Raw genomic sequence first — 20,921 nt, forward strand, 5'->3', positions numbered from 1 at the left:
CGCCGTGTATGTGTACGCTACGCGTCTAGTACACGTGAGCCTCAGTACGGTCTCTGTCTCACTCCCTTCAGCAGGCAGTTGATTTCCATCCGCGCAGAGGACATACAAGCATTCCCGAACCGCACACACTCTGCAGTCTTATCATGGCTGATAAGTATTCCAGTGGGACTAGCGAGGAAGATAGTGCCAGGGGTGGTAAAGTCTGTTAACCCTCTCTTATTCTGTTATATGTGATAAAGTTGTCATAATAATTTATGTATTTGAAATATAATACCCTTATTTAAGTGGGTGCGATAATTCTTGTTAAAATGCGATAATTTCAACGTGCCATGTGCGATAATTTGGGTTTGAGAATCTGGCAACGCTGGTCTGGGTACAGTCTGTACTCATAAGTCCACACTAACATTGATTATACCTGTATTGCCACTCGCCAGCGAGCAGCTTCGAACATAGTCTGTTGGTCTTTGTCTGGTGAATAGACTTTAATCTGGCAGCACTGTTTACCATTTCTATTTTTTTTTTCTATCCCCTCTCCCGCCTCTCTTAATGCAAGAACTAACTAGTATACCTTATCACTCATAACTTATCTCTGAAATCCCCATGCCTGTCTCAGTATTTTCACCTTTCAACGACTTGAACTCATTAAAGAGATGTTTCAAGACCTCCCCACTGACTCTTATGACTCAGTTTGGGGTGAGGCACCTCAGAGGGCTTTTTCCTACTTGCAATATTTGTTGCCCTTGGCTAGTACAAGTTTGTTCAATCTTAAGCATGATGATAATCTATATAAGATCATGTAGTGATTGGAACTGCAAAGCCACAAGGAACTGCCACATGTAAGCCTGATGGCTTATTACAGCTCTCCTTATTTTCTCATGTTCTTATACTGTAGGAGTATATGATATGGATGGATCAGGGAAGGCATCATATCTACAAATAAAGCTATCTGTAGGTTACAAGAGAAAAGAGAGGAGCACAGGGAGCAAAATATGTGTGTACAGAAAGGCAGACAGTATAAGGAAACTTCCAGAGTGGAAGTAGAAATACATGTATAGACACACTCGGCAAATGTGTATCAGGTATGAAAAAAAGATTACTAATATATATTTTGTACTGATCAGTACTCAAAAATTTTTATTATTTTGGTTAAAATAAAAATAAAAATGTCACAATAATAGTTCTATATCACTCCTAACCTACTGTTAAGAGTGCAAAGTTATCGAGAAACCCATTTGAAAAAGTTACACCGAGCATTAGGGTCTCCCTCCTTCCCTACACCTCGAGCACATGCATAGAACTGGCGGTTGATGTTTGGTCCCTTCTTCTTAACCGTCTGCAGGACACATGGCTCCTTGTGGCCTGAGCAAACTGGTGCTGGCTTGGGCCCCTTCATAAGGAATCCCCAACCCTGATTCTTAGTATGATTTGATTTCCTGTTACTTCCTGTAGTGTCTTCCTTGTCACTTTGAGAGGGTGTAGAGCATAAACTGCCTTGAGAGCTTTCACTAGACTGTGAACCAGAATCACATGTATGGTTAGTGTCACCAGAAGTATAATCAGATCCTGAGTTTTCTGAGATTTGACTTTCACAATTACTCTTCTCATCATCTATGAAATCTTCTGATGAATTTGTCAGACTGCTTGTCTTCAAAGAAAAGAAGGAACTGATACTCCTTTGTTTTTCTGTACACTGCTTTTTATCAGTTGTCTTTCCTTTCCCAACAATGTTCTTTCTTTTACTGGTATTTTGCATGTTTTCAGTAGTTACTTTCAAAGGCATTAGAGGTTTATGGATTGACAAATTATTCTGCTTTTCAGAGGCACTTATTGGTTGAAAGTAGGAAGACAACTTTTGCTGTTGTCCTCGAAACTCTGGGAAGAACTTTGTACAACAGGGAGGGAGCTGATAGGAAGGAACAAACATCCCTGCAACCACTACAGCAATGGGGCAATGGTCACTTCCCATGACATCCTGCAGAATTAAACTGTCTTTCACTTGTGGGAGGAAACCTTCATCACAAAATATGTAATCTATTCGAGTTCCATAATTGGTTGATCTACTGTTAGTGGAGACATTCCAGCAAGTAAAGGCTTCTTCTTTAAAGGGATGAAAGTAACGGAAGGTGTCTATCACTTGAAAATTTGTGCTTGATGACAGTAACTGAAACTCTTCATCCTCTTGCTCCAGTTCAGACACTCCTAATGAATCTAATGCCCCACCACTGTTTTCTTTTCCTTCACAACTTGGTGCTGATTTTGCTTCATCTTGAGAGTCCTTCTCATGACCATCAAAGCACAGAGATTTCAGAAAGTTGTCCAGGTACCTTCGTTCCAGTCTGCTTTCAAAAGCCTAGAAAGAATTCCTCTATTAGAATTAAATGAACATAATCTGATAAGTTTTGCTATTTTTTATAAGCAAATTAATGTTTCCTGTTGAATGTAAGGAAGAAAAATCAGGTCTACAAAATAAAAAATCCAAAGCAGCCTCTTTTGCAAACACTACAGTGTTAAGCTTTTCCGGAACCTTTCCTCTTCAAGACCAATGCTCATGACTCAAGAATATACATTTTCCTGCTAAAAGGTGTACATCCTCTTCTATTTGCTAACCGCTTAAAGGTTCCTATCAGACATTTTAGTCTCCTGCAGCTGTACTTTTCTGTCTAAACCAATCATGTCTTTACAATTCTACCACTAAATTGTGATGTTGCTCTGAAATAATTTTCATTTAAATTGATGAATTTATTTCTTCAAAAAAATGTTTTTTTGTTAAATTTCACTTATGCTTAAAAAAACTATTTGAAGTAAAACAATATCCTTCATATGTGAATAAAAAAAAACACGTAAATGAATAATACTGTATGCGTTTGTCTATATACCTCAAACAACAAGTGCACAAAAGAAAAAAGATAAGAGCATTTTTTTCTTTTTGTGAAAACTACCAAAAAAATCACCGATATTACAAGCTTCCAAATTAAGGAACATCCCCATCTAGCTTTGTGGACCTTTTTTCTGAGTATCATGCTGCAAGACTTATGAAAATTGGCCTGATAGAAGTTGTGATATAAAATTTTTTTCATTAAAAGTTTCACTTCCAGAAAAACACAATTTTATGTTTAGCTGACAATGTATGGTATATTTATACATTTTTTTTGAGCAACACAACTATGTTTCATTCTTCATATTACACCTAATTATGTACAAGAGGTCAGATTTCCAATGTAGTTCTTTCAGGTCATCTTACGTCACTCCTGTAGTGAAAGAGGGTTCAATATTGATTTTCCATTTGTCTCTCATAATGCATGTCGGGATGCATACACTTATCAATAAAGACAAAATATCAGTCCGTCAGAGTGGACTTGCAACAGCCAGATGAGAATGGTAAACAAGTGAGGAAACGTGAGGGATAACAGAGCGTCCGTGACTACACTCTTAGACCAGCAAAGAGATACTGCCTGCCTTGGCCCTCCTCACTCTCTCTCTCATCCCACATGGAGATGGCAAAACTTTCATACAGTCATCTAAACATGAAAAATCAGAAGAAACGGATGCAGAAAAAGAAAAATATTGACAGCACCTAGCAATGCAGCACAAAATATCTGCACAACGCCAAAGAAAGATACAAAGCAATTATAAAAAAAATTATCTTTTTCGACCAAAATTATGCACAGTCACCTTAACTCTTACACTATTTTCAAATCAGCATATATCAAATAAAAACTTTGAACTGACTGATGATAATAATCATTAAGCTATTGTTAGTGGTCACAACAATGAATAGTGATTATAGAATGGAGACTAAAAATTGTAAACTAAAATCTAAACTTCAAAAGAGCTAAGGCAAGATATCTAAAATGTTAAGATGACAAATGATTGCCAAGACAAAAAAGTATATAAATAAATACAAAACTACTCATAGTATGTCACTTAAGGAGATTTAAAAGATAGCACATATATATTAGACAATGATTTGTATTGTACCACTTGTGTTCCAGCATTTCACTAAGGCATAACTAACTGTTTTCACCACCATTTGAATAATCAAGCATTTATTCACTACAATAACAAAGTGCCAACCAACACTTAATAAGTTTAATAAAATGTGTTCTTATTTATAATTTTCCCTACAACTTAGAACTAGCATTAATATGACTATTTCTATTGTGTATGCAACAAACATTCATTAAACATAGTACATAATGAAATGTTATTTCTAAGGTGTAGGAAAAATTATAGAATAGAATATACTTTTAACTCCATTTCACAGTGGTTGACACTTGGCCCCTTGTTGCAGCCAGCTACTCAAATGAAGTTTCAGTATAAAACAAAATGTGCTCACCTCACTTTTCTCAGGATCACAGTGGTCAATTCTCTTGTGGGAAGTGTTGATGTCCCCCACGATGATGACGTGAGAGTCCATGCCTGAAACTGCAGCTGCCCTCTGCCGCAGCAATTCATAAAAGTGTAGTTTGAAACGTCGACGTTCAGGTTTTTCAGGATCTACTCGTGGACAGTAAACATTGATGATGGCCACTGCTCTCTCCTTGCCATTCTCATCCTAAAAGACACCATTAGTCTCATTATTTCCTACATTAATCAATAGAACAGAGAATAAGATTGGGCAGAAAAACTGGTGACATTGTGCAATATTTTTACCAATCGATGTGTGTGTGTGTGTGTGTGTGTGTGTGTGTGTGTGTGTGTTCACTGTTTGATCTGCTGCAATCTCTGACGAGACAGCCAGACGTTACCCTACGGAATGAGCTCAGAGCTCATTATTTCCGATCTTCGGATAGGCCTGTGTGTGTGTGTGTAATTCACCTCGGTCGCCTGCTGGTCACCCAGCCAGTCTTCCCCATTACAGAGCGAGCTCAGAGCTCATAGACCGATCTTCGGGTAGGACTGAGACCACATCAACACACAACACACACCGGGAAAGCGAGGCCACAACCCCTCGAGTTACATCCTGTACCTATTTACTACTAGGTGAACAGGGCCCACACATTAAGAGGCTTGCCCATTTGCCTCGCCGCTTAAGGGGACTTGAACCCGGCCCTCTCGATTGTGAGTTGAGCGTGCTAACCACTACACTACGCAGTGTTTCACTGTTTGATCTGCTGCAGCCTCTGATGAGACAGCCAGACGTTACCATACGGAACGAGCTCAGAGCTCATTATTTCTGATCTTCGGATAGGCCTGAGACCAGCCACACACCACACACCGGGACAACAAGGTCACAACTCCTCGATTTACATCCCGTACCTACTCACTGCTAGGTGAACAGGGGCTACACGTGAAAGGAGACACACCCGGCTGGGGAATCGAATCCCGGTCCTCTGGCTTGTGAAGCCAGCGCTCTAACCACTGAGGTACCGGGTGTGTGTGTGTGTGTGTTTCACTGTTTGATCTGCTGCAGTCTCTGACGAGACAGCCAGACGTTACCCAACGGAACGAGCTCAGAGCTCATTATTTCCGATCTTCGGATAGGCCTGAGACCAGGCACACACCACACACCGGGACAACAAGGTCACAACTCCTCGATTTACATCCCGTACCTACTCACTGCTAGGTGAACAGGGGCTACACGTGAAAGGAGACACACCCGGCTGGGGAATCGAATCCCGGTCCTCTGGCTTGTGAAGCCAGCGCTCTAACCACTGAGGTACCGGGTGTGTGTGTGTGTGTGTTTCACTGTTTGATCTGCTGCAGTCTCTGACGAGACAGCCAGACGTTACCCGGAACGATAGGCTCTGAGATCTTCGGATAGGCCACACACACCACACACCGGGACAACAAGGTCACAACTCCTCGATTTACATCCCGTACCTACTCACTGCTAGGTGAACAGGGGCTACACGTGAAAGGAGACACACCCAAATATCTCCACCTGGCCAGAGAATCGAACCCCAGTCCTCTGGCTTGTGAAGCCAGCGCTCTAACCACTGAGCTACCGGTGTGTGTGTGTGTGTGTGTGTGTGTGTGTGTGTGTGTGTGTGTGTGTGTGTGTGTGTGTGTGCATGCATGCGTGTATTTACCTAGTTGTAGTTTTACAGGGCCTGGGCTTTGCGCTCGTGTGGCCTCGTCTCCATATCTACACTTATCCAATTTTTCTTTAAATCTATGCACACTCTTTGCTGACACCACTTCCTCACTCAAACTGTTCCAACTCTCAACACATCTTTGTGTGTGTGTGTGTGTGTGTGTGTGTGTGTGTGTGTGTGTGTGTGTGTGTGTGTCTATGTGTGTGTGTGTGTGTGTGTGTGTGTGTGTGTGTGTGTGTGTGTGTGTGTGTGTGTGTGTGTGTGTGTGTGTGTGTGTGTGTGTGTGTGTGTGTGTGTGTGTGTGTGTGTGTGTGTGTGTGTGTGTGTGTGTGTGTGTGTGTGTGTGTGTGTGTGTGTGTGTGTGTGTGTGTGTGTGTGTGTGTGTGTGTGTGTGTGTGAGGAGAGCAGGTATAAAACAACAATGAATGAAAGATGCAATGTGAGGTTTTGTTGTGCCTGCATCCAGCAGGTAGCAGTGTGATAAGTGAAGGTTACAAGTATTCTAATGACAAAAGCATGTGTATAAGATTAAGTAGACCCAAAAAAGGGAATAACCAATTAAAAATGATGATATTGATGATACCAACAATGGCATTACGTACTGATACAGCTATGTTTAACAAACTCCTCAGTACTTTGCATACAATCAGGTGACATGTACAGTATGTCCCACTATGTTCCTACCTTTATTAAGTGCTGTGTCACAACAGCTCGGCCTTCACTATCAAGATCCTTCAGTTCCTCCTCAGTCCATGTGCCAGGAAGACTTGCTTGCTCCCCACTACCACCTCTCAGCTCACCCTGGAATAAACCTGCAAAAAATGTATTTTTTTTTCACCGGTGAAAACAAAAACAGCATTATATTCCTTAAGATTTTTGAAAAATATTTAGTTCCAATGTAGAGAATTTTGTTTTTTATATCATATCTATTTTCATTTTTTTATTTTTCATTCAGAAAAGTGTTAACCCCTTCAATACTGGGAAACCTTTTTGCCTTGAGATTTGTGTATGATTAAACCATTTTATTGACATAAGGAAGGATATATGGAAGTCATGGTATGCATCATGGTACTGAAAAAATTAAGCATCTTTCACTGACACAGTATGTATAGTACTTAATCTAGAATAGTGCAAGCACTTCTTATGGAAATAAATAATTAAATAAATAAAAAAAAAGATTTTGTGTAAGTGGCACCAAATAATTCCCTAGCTCCAATATTTCTTTGGTGAAAATAATCCATATGCCATGAGTTTTTATGGCTGGCTAACATGTAACACTGAAATTATGATGACAAGATTTGAAAAACTGGTACCAAGCTGTGAACAGCATAAGGCAACTAATGCTGACTCACCTGATAGCCCTTCCTGTGCAGCAAAGGGAGTGGCTCTCTGAGAGCAGAATGTGGCCACTCCTGAATATCCATTCCTGTAAGGGGGAATTATTGAAAGATTTATCTTTATCAAACATTTCCAGTGATAAATAATTGAAGGGCACCAACTTTTAAACTTAGTCTGATTCTGTCTACTGACTTTTAACTCATTTTCCTCAAAATTTACAATCTGCAGGTTACACACCTGTAGTACAGCATGTCTTAATTACAATAGTACATGCATGATTCCTAATATAATGATGAAGACTTCAGTGTATGATAACACTTGCCTCTTTCTTGAAAAACTGAAGTAAGATGAGTAACCTTCAACAATGGCCTGGGACTCCTCAAGCATATCACCTAAAAGAATATGTAAGAATGCATGAAAAAGACAGCATGAAATTTCCTAGTCTATTAATTACCTACTAACAGTTTACATATTACATGTGGGGAGGCCATAATAAAAGCAACAAGGCTTTCTCCCACATAACATTCTCATAGGCAGGCAATAATGCTGATAAAAAAACACACACAGAGAGAGAGAGAGAGAGAGAGAGAGAGAGAGAGAGAGAGACAGAGAGAGAGAGAGAGAGAGAGAGAGAGAGAGAGAGAGAGAGAGAGAGAGAGAGAGAGAGAGAGAGAGAGAGAGTGTGTGTGTTACATCAAGAATATCCTCTCTGTAGTTTGCTTGGAACATATGGAGGACAATATTCAAAATCATCAGGCAGGTGAACTGGTCAACTGTTATAGACTCTACAGCATGACCAAACTTTCCACAAGAATATACACTGGAGAATAAAATTTTTATATAGCTACTACTTTATACAGTTATCAATCTATTTATAAAATAGAGATGGAATAGCTATTTCTATAAAAATCTATTAACAATTAAAATTATTCATAAGGCAAATATATAAATTTTGAGGTTAATTTTCTGATACTATCTTCATCAATGTGTCATAAAAAATCTTTCCAAGACGAGGTGTTCTGGGAATGAATGACTGACTTACGTGTCACTTTTGTCTCCTGCAAACATATGATATCTGCTTCTAAGCTTGTCAGGAATTCTTTCATGCCAGTCTTGAGTGATCGCAGGCCATTGATGTTCCAGCTCAGTATTCTCAGTGACATGATTACAGCCAGCAGTGGTGGTGATCCAGACAATGGCAGCACCAGCAGTGATGTGTCTTCAACCTTTAAGGAAAATTTCAAGAGCTCAGAGAATGGAGATGAATCATCCTGCAACACTGGATCAAAGGAGTAAAGAGTACAATGTGACACTGCATGAACATTCCTCACCTATGAAATTAACTAAGATTCCCTGTTTATCAAGGTATATATTTAAAGATTAAAATACAAATTCATCCTATTTCACAGTGAGGGGGAAAGCACAACAATAGTTAAAAGAAAATCACAATTTGTGCCCTCGTTATCTTTATAAAAATCAGACGTTTCACATTAACAATAAAACATGATTGACTGGTAATACTATAGCAATATTTGATGCCTAGCTACATCTTCATAATGCTTTGCCTGTGTGAGAGTTTGTGTGCAGACTGAAAACAACAAAGGTGAACATTGGACTAAGTTACAAGGTTAAATACTGAACTATATTTCTTCTTTTAAATACCTCCCATTGTCACCGGTATTACTCCAGAGTTTCACCACAATCAGCTACGTGGTTTTTACCCACCTCAAGAGATAGAGCTCCTCATTACTACAAGTAATTTGAACCCCATATATACTAGGTGCAACCTTTTATAATGGCGACACAGATTTTTAAAGATTTAAGCGTGTTTTGGTGATCGGCCGTGACACTGGCCTCCCGCATCAAACCCTGCCGCACACTGATGCCGTGATGCGCTCGTGGCAGCTCGGCAGGCTCTGTGACATATCATTGTCTGAGCATGCGCTAATTGTTTACACTGATTGGTTCTGTTCTTTGAAACTGAAGCGGCGGCCAATGAAAAAAAAAGCATAATTATTTCCACCAATCATGACAGCCCCTGAGGCTCGCGCTATGCATTTCAAATCAGTTTAGAGCAAGATGTCCCAGTGTGAAGATTGTAGCTACAATTATTTCAAGGGCATTGGGAGAATTTACGAGAGTTCCTCAAAAGCAGTGCAGTTTAATAAGGTAACTGAATCTTTTATTGAGGTTAGGTTTAGGTAGGTTATATTAGGTTAGGTTTCGGCTTGTTATTAATTAATTTACCAGTTGTTTTTTTATGCAAATCATAATATGTTTTGGGGCTGTAAAAAAAATTTGGTTTATTTGCACCAAAAACAAGTGGTATTTTAATTAAAAGCAAGTCGAAATCTACCAGAAAAAAATATTTTGTCCAGAAAGAACAAGGTGGTGAAACTCTGGAGGTTTACCTTGTCATCTGATCAATGACTCAAGTCCTAAGGTGAGCGGCACCACACAATAACACTGCCCCAAAACGCCCTTGATATACCCAAAAGCACCCTTGATATACCTTTCATTGCTCCTAAACACAAAATGCCTTGAAAATGTCCAAAAACATCCTAAAATACTCTAAAACACTCTTAGGATGCCCCAAAATACTCTCATGTATCCCAAAACACTCTGAAAATGCCCCAAAACTACAACACAATGACACTGGAAGACTGCACCAATAGTTACCCAAATATTCGAAGACTGTCATCGTCACTCCCTTCTTTGACACTGATAACACTTGAATCGCTTCCTATGTCACTCTCCTTTGTCTTCTTTTACGTTCTTCAATGCCAGTTCCTCATTTTGTTGCTCTTAGAAGTGTCGGTTTGATATTTTCCAGCAGTGAGCAAGATGTTTTTTCTTCTTGGGTGTTTGTTGGGGCCGTGCAGGCTGTGTCAGCCTCTAGTGCCCCAAAGATGAGGCGGTATGTGGTAGTGAGGTGTTCAAGCTATATGCGGTGGAGTTGGTTCGTTTTCTGGAGAAAGGTCCTGGTGAGGTTGAGAGTAAGGTGTTTGTAAAAGATAAGTACACATGGGTTTGTTTTGTTTACTTGCCGCCTTTGCAGTTTGCAGTTTCAATTTCAACGGCACAGCTTTCAGTAGTTGGATTCGTTCTCTCTCTCTCTCTCTCTCTCTCTCTCTCTCTCCCATTTGGTATATAATCTGAGTAGATAGATAGATAAGCAGGTATTTTGATAGGTTGGTAGATAGATAAACAGATGGATGCATAGGTAGGTAGATAGACTGATAAATTCAGATTCGTACCGTAGATAGATAGATAGAACATTAATGTATTAACATTAATATAATTGCTGTTGGTCGCAGCAGAGGGAGACTTACCATCAATACCATGAAATAATTTCCTTCAGTATTGTATGCAATACAATACGTGCAATGTCCACTATTTTTTTCCCTTAAATTTTCCCAATCTTTCCTTCTCCCTTAATCCCTTCAGTACCGAGACACTTTTCTTCCATAAGTATTGGATGTAATTAAACTATTTCATTTGTACAGAAAAGGTCTATGGAAGTCAAAAGATTAATGGCCAAACTCTTCACTATTCTAATCCCCACATTATAAGTTTCTGAACCTATATAAAGCCACAAAACAGTAAGCAGAATAAATATGAAAACGGGCCTTACTACTACAGAGGCTATTAATCTTTCCTTCTCCTCTGTCCTGGGTCCACAATCCTCACTCAGTGCTGAATAAGGTCGAGTCGCGAACTTTACCCCGAAATTCACCTTAACATTATCCTGTTTGCTTTAGAATTACCCTGTTTGCTAGAAATATATATTTTTTAAAGGTAATTTATATGTATGTATAGGTAGGAAATATTACCATAATACGTATGGTGATGAAATAATATTACCCTGAAGTTAAATAATGTTATCATGATAGTGGTCTAATTATCCTAAAACTAGGTAATTAGCCTGGCAACTCCAGTGACCTCACTCGTGTGGCGACCGTCCGTGCTCTGAGACTGAGTGCGTGTTCTCGGCCACATTGGTGACAGCTGCTATTGTGTACCTCATGCCACTGCCGGAAACAAGGTGAAAACAAGTGCTATTGCCATTTCATGAGATAGACTGTACATTTCTACGTGTGAACTCTCTTTAGGATCATGATATTTTGCGAGATTTGTTGTAATGTGCATGTTAGATTGCCTCATGTTGGGGTTAGCTCGGGTGCTTCAGGATTTGCAGCTATTATGGTGTTTTGGTGTTAATCTCTTTATTCGTTGATGGACAAGTGAAATCGGAATGTTATTACTAATGTATTGGCAAACATATGTGTAAATCGGCAAGGGTGGTAATAAATGACAATTGAGGAGGTGGTATTGCATCAGACCTCGGGGAAAACACTGCATGCTTTCCTTGGACTGCGGGAAACGGCGGTCAAAAACAACAGCTGCATTTCAATATAACCACCTATGTGCTCTTTTCTCGCATTGTGGAAGGTCACCCTGGTTAATTTGAGGGTTTTATAACAGTTCCTAACCTTACACGCTATAGCCATAGTACTCAAATGGATGGCTATCCCTCACTACTGATGCTGCTCTTATTGTTATCATTGCCTTGTCTTGATCTAGGCACTGTCTTAATATATACGTCCCTCCAACTGTCCTCGTTTCCCGGCTCCCTCTTCATAGCTCTTTCACTCATCTGACGGTACATGGGAATTAAAATATAATAATGAAAACTAACCTCACCCTAACTTTAACTTATCCTAACCTAACCTAACTTCACCTGACCTAATTGACAATTGATTTAATGGGCTGCTCTGAGGGCAGAATGAATAGAATTGTAAAGGTCACCAGCAGAGTCATAATACATTTCCAAGGCATGTATGTGGTGTGAAATGGCACAATCTGATGAGAGAAGTGAGAGGTGCCATTGTTCCACAAACAAGAAAGTAATACAATACCTTTTTTTTTTTTTCTTCCCTTCCTGAGGTTACACTGTTAGACAAGGGATGTGGAATTCTGTTCTGCATCTCTTGAAGCTTTTTTTTTCACCTTTTTTACAACCCTAAAGTATTTGTAATGAATAAATGCTACTTATTTACATTTTGAAAACCTACAAATTACAAGAATTATATATTTAACAAGATGATTGGCCTTGCATCTGTCAACACTAGGCTGTGGTTTCTACATCTGCAGTTCAGAAGAAAAGAAAATGCTATAGCAACTCAATTTTCCATTCAGATTGTTATTAAGTCTTGTTTCCTGTCTCTTATGATTTAATGATTATAGGTTTGAGAAGAACTTCCTAGGAAAAAAAGCTTACTTTATTTTTCATGTAATTATTTATTTTTTATTTTTATTTTTATTTATATTTTTATTTATTTTTGTTTTTGTTTTACAGCAGCCTGACCTGTGTAGCCAACAGGCTTGGGTTCAAGTACATTTTTTTGTACTCGAGTCCAAGTACGATTACTTGATGATGCCACGAGTACAAGTACAAGTACTCAGTTTTACAGCTGTACTCGAGTACAAGTACAAGTACTTTTATACTGTACTCAATCCAAGTTTTTGACAAGTAGCAACCCCTTTTTCCCCTGGGTAACATCACTGGCCTCACATGGCCTGTCACCAGTGACTCACCACCTCATCCCAGCCTTCTAGACCCCCTGTGTCACCTGACTCCCCCAAGCTTAGGATACACCTTCGTTAATCCCCCACCCTGACCTCACCACCACCCACCTGGTCATCAAACACCACACTACAGTTTTGTTTGTTGGCGAAAGTAGTTGAAAAATTCTCGAGTACTTGGACTCTGGAGTTTGAGTACAAGTACAAGTACAAGTACAGAGGAATTTTTAAGCCCGAGTACAAGTACAAGTACGAGTACATGAAATTGTGTACTTAAGTACGAGTATGAGTACGAGTACCTGTACTTGGACCCAAGCCTGGTAGCCAACTCCACAATATCAGTGCACCAAAGCATTTGTAACCAAAATCTTTATCCATCTCTTATATCGGAGCTTTCAGTCTCATTGTATTGCTTTGATACTGTATGCATCTTGAAAAAGGCATAAAAACTGAAAAAACAAATCTTAAATATTTCTCCGTTTGTGCAGAAGTATTCAGTCTATTATAACTCTGAGCCCAAAAGACAGGTAGTATGTACATATATGAAAGCATTCATTCCTGACTTGTCAAACTATTGTTTATTATTGTTAGTGGCAAGTTGACAACTTTACATTATTGACTTGTTATGGTGATAGGATTGAGGCGTTGATCACCATGCTTTGCCAACATACAGGGATCTCTTGAATTATGCAAGGGATACATTCCTGAAGGGATCATGTAATGTAAAAATCCCATAAAATGAACATGACTCGTGAACTAAACTGTACACTAACATATGAGCTTGAAGCACCACGTCAAAAGACAGCATATTGGCGGTACACATGGGGAACACCTGGTGACACCATTAAGGAACTAATCCAGCCACACAACTTGATTTTCTTGACATCATGTTATTCTAAATATCTGTGTAATATGAAAGAAATACTAGGTTTTTTTTTACCTTATGTTATTCCAAAATGGCATATTCTAAACCGACATACATTGAGAAATCCCTGTACTCATCAGCACTACCTGAGACCTTACTTGGGCCACACTTTATCACATAGTATAAGTTTTGCATTTAAAATTTTTTCACTGGTTTGCCACCTTATGCAATGTTAGTCTTTGAAATTATCATACAAAAGAACATTGCCCATATAGATATTGCTTTAGTTCAAAACTATGATAGATTTTATGTGCAATGTGAACAACTAGACCCAGATTAATATATTATTTTGCTAAGTTTACTTTTATTCCTTAAGGTTGGTATGTCTGTTTGATTGGCTTGCAGTACATATTACTTACACTCTTCACATCATTCTTACACAATCACAAATCAATTTGCTGTGACTTCTACTACAACCAAGTACACCTCATTATAGAAACAGTGACATCTCATAATGAATTTTCAGATGATAAAGATCAAAGATGGTATTATAATTAAAAAAGTAGCTACTCAAAACAGAGGGAAAGACCAAACCAAGTATGTTCCTTTCCCTCCATAAGTATATCTATGACAAAGATATATGAATCTAAGCACATTGTATTAACTGTGTTCTTATTTTTCAGGCAGAACCAAAAATGAGTGCAGTGAAGATCAGCCCAGAAAAGTTACAAGCCATCGATGATTACTTATGCAATTATAGTTACATCGAGGGATCATTTGCAACACACAGTGACCATGTTCTGAGTGAATTCTTAACACCAATTATCAGTGATCTATCACACCATGTGCACACTTCAAGATGGTGGAAACATATTCAAACATTTGAGCTGCATGAGTTCCAGGGTATGGCTCGAAGCATTGACGAAATCCTCAACGTGCTTGGCAAGGCGACCAAGGTGGTGAGTGTTTAGTTATATTCTGTCCCTTTTATTTAACATTTTACTGATGTTAGGAGTATTTTTCAACTTTTTAGCTGATAAATTTCTTCATCTTTTTCTAATTGAATTACAATCATTATATAAAATAGAATTACCTTATGTGAATGGTTTTCATGATGAATTTGTCAAGGTAATGAATAGCTTTACGCTGAAGCCATAACCATAATTTGTACAAAGAAAGTGGCATTAGCTTTCACCTCGAGACACATCTGTATGCACAACCTTTGCTGTGTTCAGTTTGGCAGCTCAGGTCACTGGGGTGTGCAAGTTGGACTTTAAATGATGTAGCTGTTTAGACTAATTAAAGTAGTAAATAGTTTGTACACTAATACGTGTGTTATTTCATGCAGCCGGAGATGTCTGGAAAGGAGCACCTCAGTTTAATTTGCCGGCGACTGGATGAAGTCATTGGGGAGGATCGCATTGCAGCCATTGTCAAGGAACGCCCACTCAAAATTTACTGGGGCACTGCCACCACTGGCAAGCCACATGTAGCATACTTTGTTCCTATGACTAAGATTGCTGATTTTCTCCATGCTGGTTGTGAGGTGAGGCACACACCTATAGGATTTTTAATTGTAGGTACTGTTTTATGATGATGTAATATATATAATTGTTATTGGTTTTTATCATCAATAGCATTTTTATCATTATTAACTATTAAAGTACTAGAATACTCGAGAGAGAGAGAGAGAGAGAGAGAGAGAGAGAGAGAGAGAGAGAGAGGTGATGAAGGGATGGATGTTCAGTTGAACAGAGAACAGGTGGAAGAGGTGGACTGTTTTAGATATTTAGGATCTTTTCATCTTTCATCCCAATTTACTAAAATCCAGATGTCCTCATTCTAAATCCAAACTCATTCCTCTTAACTTCAAGCAAGCAAGTAATGTGAATTATTCAATGGTGGAATGGGTGAAAAGGAACATACTGGGATGATTTGGCCATACTGAGAAAATAAGAGTAAATAACCTGTAAAATATGTATGTGAGTAAGTATAGTAGCTATTTTGTTTGTTCACATGCTGGGTCTTCAGGAGAGTAATGTGATGTAACACGTAATTTAATAACGTTCCAGGTAACAGTGCTACTGGCCGATCTCCATGCTTACCTGGATAACATGAAGGCACCATGGTCCCTTATTGAGTACCGCACTCGTTACTACAAGGCTGTTATAGAGGCTATGTTGAAAGCTATTGGAGTGTCTGTAGAAAACCTGCGCTTTGTCCAGGGTGAGTCTCTTTCTTTGTATTTCTTTATCTACCACTCTAATTAAACCTAACACCAGTGTGCAGTAGAAGTTTCCATTTGTCCCTGCTGTTATATTTCATCCTTTTAAGCGCCTTTCACACGAGGACGCTAGTGTTGGATACTAGTACCCAATACTTGTTGCCTTGTGTGGAATGTGCCTTATCCTCTGTTATAATTTCTCATCCTTTCCTCACATACTACAGTACTCTTTCTTCGTACTTCGTCGGGGCCATCATTCACTTGCACTCCTCACTAACAGCATACTTGTATACATCATCTTAGTCCTCTCACTCTTTTCCACTACTTATATAACCTAACCACATTATTGTGTTTCATTTGATTACTATAGCTACATTCCATTTCTTACTTTGATTTTTTAATTTGATTGATATTGCCACTTCATATGCTATTTATATCCAGACTTATTTGTAAAAGTTACTGTAATTTTTTATAAACTCATTTCTCATTGTAGAAATTCTCTATTTAACAAACTGGAAACCAATATATGGCTCTCATTCATATGTTACATGTTCAACACAAATAAAGGAAATTTAAGACTAACAGAAAATAGACGAGACCAAAATGGAAGTTGAAAGGAGGGGTCAGCCAATATGAAATTGAAGGATTGAGCGCAAAAGCACATGCGTGAAAGTGTCAAAAAAGATGGGCATTAAGTAAAATGAGAGAGATGTGGCTGAATGAAGAAAACAGATACATTACCTCCCTGTGAGGGAATAGATTATCAAAACTAAAGAATACTTTAATTTTAGTGTAGCAAGAAACGTTATGCATTCCTTTGATTTTAATACCTGCAGTTCATAAATTAATGTTTGTAAGTGTGACCAGTACCTGGATTAAGAGAAAGCTCTTGTGCAGTGAGGCCACAGGAGGAGGGTTGTCATGCAGTTAACATGATCAGAAGAGCAGTTGGCATAAAGATAGCTGTAGAAGATACAATCTTGCACGAGATGCAGCATTGCAGCAGTGAGAAAGAGGCTGAAGAAGTCTAATTCATTGTGTTATTACAGGACGGAACTATCAGCTGGGAAGTGACTACACTCGAGACATGTACCGGCTGGCTGCCATGGTCACTGAGCATGATGCTAAGAAAGCTGGTGCAGAAGTGGTTAAGCAGGTGGATGCACCATTCCAGTCTGGTCTGCTGTATCCTGGACTACAAGCCTTAGATGAAGAGTATCTTCAAGTTGATGCTCAGTTTGGAGGAGTGGACCAGAGAAAGATCTTTATGTATGCTGAGAAATACTTGCCTAAGCTTGGATACCAGAAGAGGTCACATCTCATGAACCCAATGGTGCCTGGTCTCACTGGAGGAAAAATGTCATCCTCAGAAGTTGACTCCAAAATTGACCTTCTGGATTCTGCAGATGCTGTAGCACAGAAACTAAGAGGAGCATCCTGTGACCCAGCCACCCCTGATAATGGTGTGATGGCCTTTGTGAACTATGTAGTGTTTCCTGTGCTAGAGATGCAAGGGAAATCTTTTCAGATAAATGGTCAGGTATACTCAACCTTTGAAAAGCTGAAAGAGAATTTCATTAAATGTAAAGTATCTGGAGATGATATAAAGAGTTTTGTCATTGATGTCTTGAATTCACTATTGCAGCATATTAGGTATGAATTTGCAAAACCTGAGCTCAAAGAATTGGCAAAATTAGCCTATCCTAATTCTATAATAGATGAGCCAGCTCCACAGGCCAGGCAGGATGGTGAAAAGTCTGTTGCACATGAAATGAATCTTGATGATCGGGTACAGCTAATGAGTAGGAACCTTTCTCACCCGCCCCCTGACACTCTCAGGACTGTACTCGCCAAAACTCCTCGTGTATTGTGGTCAGTATCGCTCACTCGGCCTCCTGATTGTTGTATAGTTAGTCATGTGGCCAAGTTACGCGATTTTCTTGCTGCTGGATGTCGTGTCACTGTGTTGGCCTCTGACATTCTCTCCCACTTGGATGGGTGCCAGGTGGCATGGGATTTTGTTTCAAATATTGCAGATTACTATTTAGAGTTGATCAAGGCTACCATGACTGCATTGAACATTGCAATGGACAATGTCCAATTTGTCAAAGGTAGTAGTTTCCAGGAGGGTAAGGAATATGTTCTTGATTTGTACAAGATGACTGCTCTTGTCACTTGCAAAGACTCTAGCCAAGCTATATCAAGTGTAGTGAAGGATCCAAACCTCCTCTCAGCTCTACTATATCCTGACATGATGGCCTTAGATGAGAAGCACTTGCATGCTAACATTCATTACTGTAGTAGCAAATATTCTTCAGTATTTGAGTTTGCTCAAAAGAGTCTTCCATTGGTGGGAGGAGAACCATGCGCTCCTCTTCTTGGTGCCGAAATGCCATCACTGTTGAACCGACCTGCCTTAACTCCTGACGAGGAATATATTGGACTTGTAGAACAAGAGTCACAGCTGAAGAAGAAGATCAAATCTGCATTCTGTGAGGAGGGGAATGTCACCTTTAATCCTGTGTTGTCATTAGTAAAAAATGTTATCTTTCCTTGGCTAGAAAAAGACAAATTTGTTGTAGTGAGGACAGAGGAAAATGGTGGTAATCTGGAATTTGATTCTTTTGCCCCCTTAGAGGAACTGTTTAGTGAAAAGAAATTGCATCCAGGAGACTTGAAAAATAGTGTTTTGGAATATATGAAAAAAATTATTCAGCCCATCCGTAAGGCAGCAGAATCGCCTACCATGAAGAAACTTCATAATCTGGCATACCCACCGCCACCTAAGAAAGTGAAAGGTCCACAGAAGGCAGCTGGTGGAGATGAGTTTGTTCCTTCAAAATTTGATATGCGAGTTGGAAAGGTGGTTGAGGTAAGCAGACACCCTGATGCAGAGTCCCTTTATGTTGAGAAAATTGATATAGGGGAGCCTGAGCCACGCACCATTGTAAGTGGTTTAGTCAAATACGTCCCCATAGAGGAGATGCAGGATAGAATGGTAGTGGTATTGGCTAACTTGAAGCCAGCAAACATGAGAGGAGTAAAATCAGCTGGTATGGTTTTGTGTGCCTCTGCAGGTGAACCAGCAGTGATTGAACCTCTGCAGCCTCCACAGGGAAGCAAACCAGGAGAGCGAATAATGGTTGAGGGCTATGATGGCCCACCTGACCCCGTGCTAAACACTAAGAAGAGTGATGCCTTAGCTAAGATGTTAGCTGGCTTCAGGACAGATGCCTCCCTGCAGGCAACATGGAACAAGAATGTTTTGGGTACTAGTAATGGGCTTATTACTGTGTCATCTTTAAAGGATGCTCCTATAAAATAATGCATAATGGATGTAGTGATTTTAATATTTACATTTTCAGACTGAAAATAGTGTACTTATTATGAAAACCAAAAAACCAAAGTAATTTCTGGAAACTCAGTTTCTGTTGGTACATCTTCATTTCCCATGTACAAGTGCCTTGTCAATAAAGTGAAGATAGTGAGATAGTGATACATGATTGAATGGGGTTAGGTGCATAAAGGTGAAGTGAAAATGGCAAAAGGGGAGAGGAATGAAAATTGTAACTTTTTAGGTTTGACCCTGGCCTAGGTCACATAGTGTGCTTGAAATAAGATGACAGTCTCCAGCTATCCTCATACCAAAACTAATGTGTGCAATTCTTATTTTCACATTGTTGGGTTGGGTCTTTCTGTCCACTTTTTTTTTTTTTGATAAGTTGTATTTAATAAATGTTTTGAAAAATGAAAGTAAAGTAGTTTGTTATTCATATATTATAGTAGTACGTATTTATGCAAACAAAATAGTGGTCCTCTTTATAATCAGAATTGGTCTTTTACTCTTGGTAAGCATGAGAAAGCTTTTGTTGTGATAGGGGCAGTGCTGGCTCAAGTGCTTAGCAAGTGCTGGTTGTACAGTGTGCAGAGTGACTTTATAAACAGTAATGCTGAGATCAACCGACAGCATGCATTAAACAGACAGGGAGAGAGGAAGAATCCAGTAGATTTTATTATTATTATTATTATTATTATTATTATTATTATTATTACTATCAATATTATCATTATAATTATTATCATCACGAGCTTAGGACGCCGCTAAAAGATTTTTCCTTCAATAAAAAAAAAAATCAGTCCCTCTGTAAATGCCAGTTATGCACCCTCTCCCTTCCCCCAGATGACCAACATGCACTTATGGACAAGGAAATCTCCTGTGGATTATCTCGATTCGGTTGAATCAATACTTGTCCAGCATTCACAGTGAAGTAATCACTGCCCACTAGCCAGCCGTTTTGCCCTATTAAACCTTGCATGTCTTTAGTTCAGTTCACGTTTCGATGATTATTTTTTCGAGCGGTATTTACGATATAATACATTCCACAAGCTATATTTTTGCCACTGAAAACTATAACAGCATGTTTTACTTTTTTGTTATTAATTCCTAACTTTTACTGTTGAATTTGTCGGACATTATAATATAAGATGTTCGAGTAGTACCTAAGTTAATTACACAATAACATCTAAAGGAAAACCAGATAACGCTTATTATGGAGATAAAACAAATAAGTTGGGTGCGTTGTCACGTGCATCAGCTGTGATATTGGGGTGCGTGTTATCAGCGATGCATCAGTTGAGGTGCCTCCTCCAGCATGTGCAGAGGGTACGCGTGACGGTGCGAAACTGTGTGGCAACTGCATGTGCTGCAGTCATGGGGGAGGAAACCAGCCATCCAGCCGTCCAGGTAAGGCACGCTGGATTAAGACAGCATAAGGAATGGTGGAATGGCAGCATGCGGCATGGTTAGGGTGGTGGTGTTTGTTGTGGCGTCCAGTCGATACCATGTTGTCCCGACGCAGGTCTTGGCCTC

The 20,921-nt window shown here is 39.3% G+C and overlaps 2 protein-coding genes and 2 long non-coding RNA genes across 4 annotated transcripts in view; 2 read left to right on the forward strand and 2 right to left on the reverse strand.

Moving 5' to 3' along the window:
* Nucleotides 1-1,100: 1,100 nt before the first annotated feature.
* On the reverse strand, nucleotides 1,101-10,508 carry LOC123518193 (DNA-(apurinic or apyrimidinic site) endonuclease 2-like). The gene is made up of 7 exons (XM_045278892.1): nucleotides 10,056-10,508; nucleotides 8,419-8,602; nucleotides 7,699-7,768; nucleotides 7,391-7,464; nucleotides 6,723-6,850; nucleotides 4,337-4,555; nucleotides 1,101-2,350 (listed from the first exon to the last, which is right to left on the reverse strand). The coding sequence occupies exons 2-7, from the start codon at nucleotides 8,537-8,539 to the stop codon at nucleotides 1,217-1,219; spliced, it is 1,746 nt and encodes a 581-aa protein (XP_045134827.1). The 5' UTR covers nucleotides 8,540-8,602; nucleotides 10,056-10,508; the 3' UTR covers nucleotides 1,101-1,216.
* Nucleotides 10,509-11,269: 761 nt separating this feature from the next.
* Nucleotides 11,270-19,804, forward strand: LOC123517964 (tyrosine--tRNA ligase, cytoplasmic-like). The gene is made up of 5 exons (XM_045278463.1): nucleotides 11,270-11,421; nucleotides 14,511-14,786; nucleotides 15,176-15,373; nucleotides 15,900-16,053; nucleotides 17,101-19,804. Exons 2-5 carry the CDS (start codon nucleotides 14,523-14,525, stop codon nucleotides 19,374-19,376), a joined length of 2,892 nt encoding a protein of 963 aa, XP_045134398.1. The 5' UTR covers nucleotides 11,270-11,421; nucleotides 14,511-14,522; the 3' UTR covers nucleotides 19,377-19,804.
* An 8-nt stretch (nucleotides 19,805-19,812) lies between these two features.
* Nucleotides 19,813-20,921, reverse strand: part of LOC123517965 — a 2,772-nt gene continuing 1,663 nt past the window's right edge. The window contains exon 2 of the long non-coding RNA XR_006678638.1: nucleotides 19,813-20,921. This exon is cut by the window's right edge and continues 66 nt beyond it. This is a non-coding gene — a long non-coding RNA (uncharacterized LOC123517965).
* LOC123517966 overlaps nucleotides 20,699-20,921 on the forward strand; it is a 3,734-nt gene continuing 3,511 nt past the window's right edge. Inside the window, exon 1 of the long non-coding RNA XR_006678639.1 lies at nucleotides 20,699-20,795. This is a non-coding gene — a long non-coding RNA (uncharacterized LOC123517966). The remainder of the gene's footprint in view (nucleotides 20,796-20,921) is intronic.

This window comes from Portunus trituberculatus, chromosome 43 (assembly GCF_017591435.1).
Source record: "Portunus trituberculatus isolate SZX2019 chromosome 43, ASM1759143v1, whole genome shotgun sequence".
Lineage (NCBI taxonomy): Eukaryota > Metazoa > Arthropoda > Malacostraca > Decapoda > Portunidae > Portunus > Portunus trituberculatus.

Coding starts and splice junctions, on each gene's coding strand:
- LOC123518193 (XM_045278892.1), bottom strand. CDS start 8,539: ATGTCACTGAGAATACTGAGCTGGAACATCAATGGCCTGCGATCACTC. Junction 4,556..6,722: donor TGACACAGCACTTAATAAAG/GTAGGAACATAG, acceptor GGTGTCTTTTAG/GATGAGAATGGCAAGGAGAG. Junction 2,351..4,336: donor GTGATCCTGAGAAAAGTGAG/GTGAGCACATTT, acceptor AATTCTTTCTAG/GCTTTTGAAAGCAGACTGGA.
- LOC123517964 (XM_045278463.1), top strand. CDS start 14,523: ATGAGTGCAGTGAAGATCAGCCCAGAAAAGTTACAAGCCATCGATGAT. Junction 14,787..15,175: donor TTGGCAAGGCGACCAAGGTG/GTGAGTGTTTAG, acceptor TATTTCATGCAG/CCGGAGATGTCTGGAAAGGA. Junction 15,374..15,899: donor TTCTCCATGCTGGTTGTGAG/GTGAGGCACACA, acceptor ATAACGTTCCAG/GTAACAGTGCTACTGGCCGA.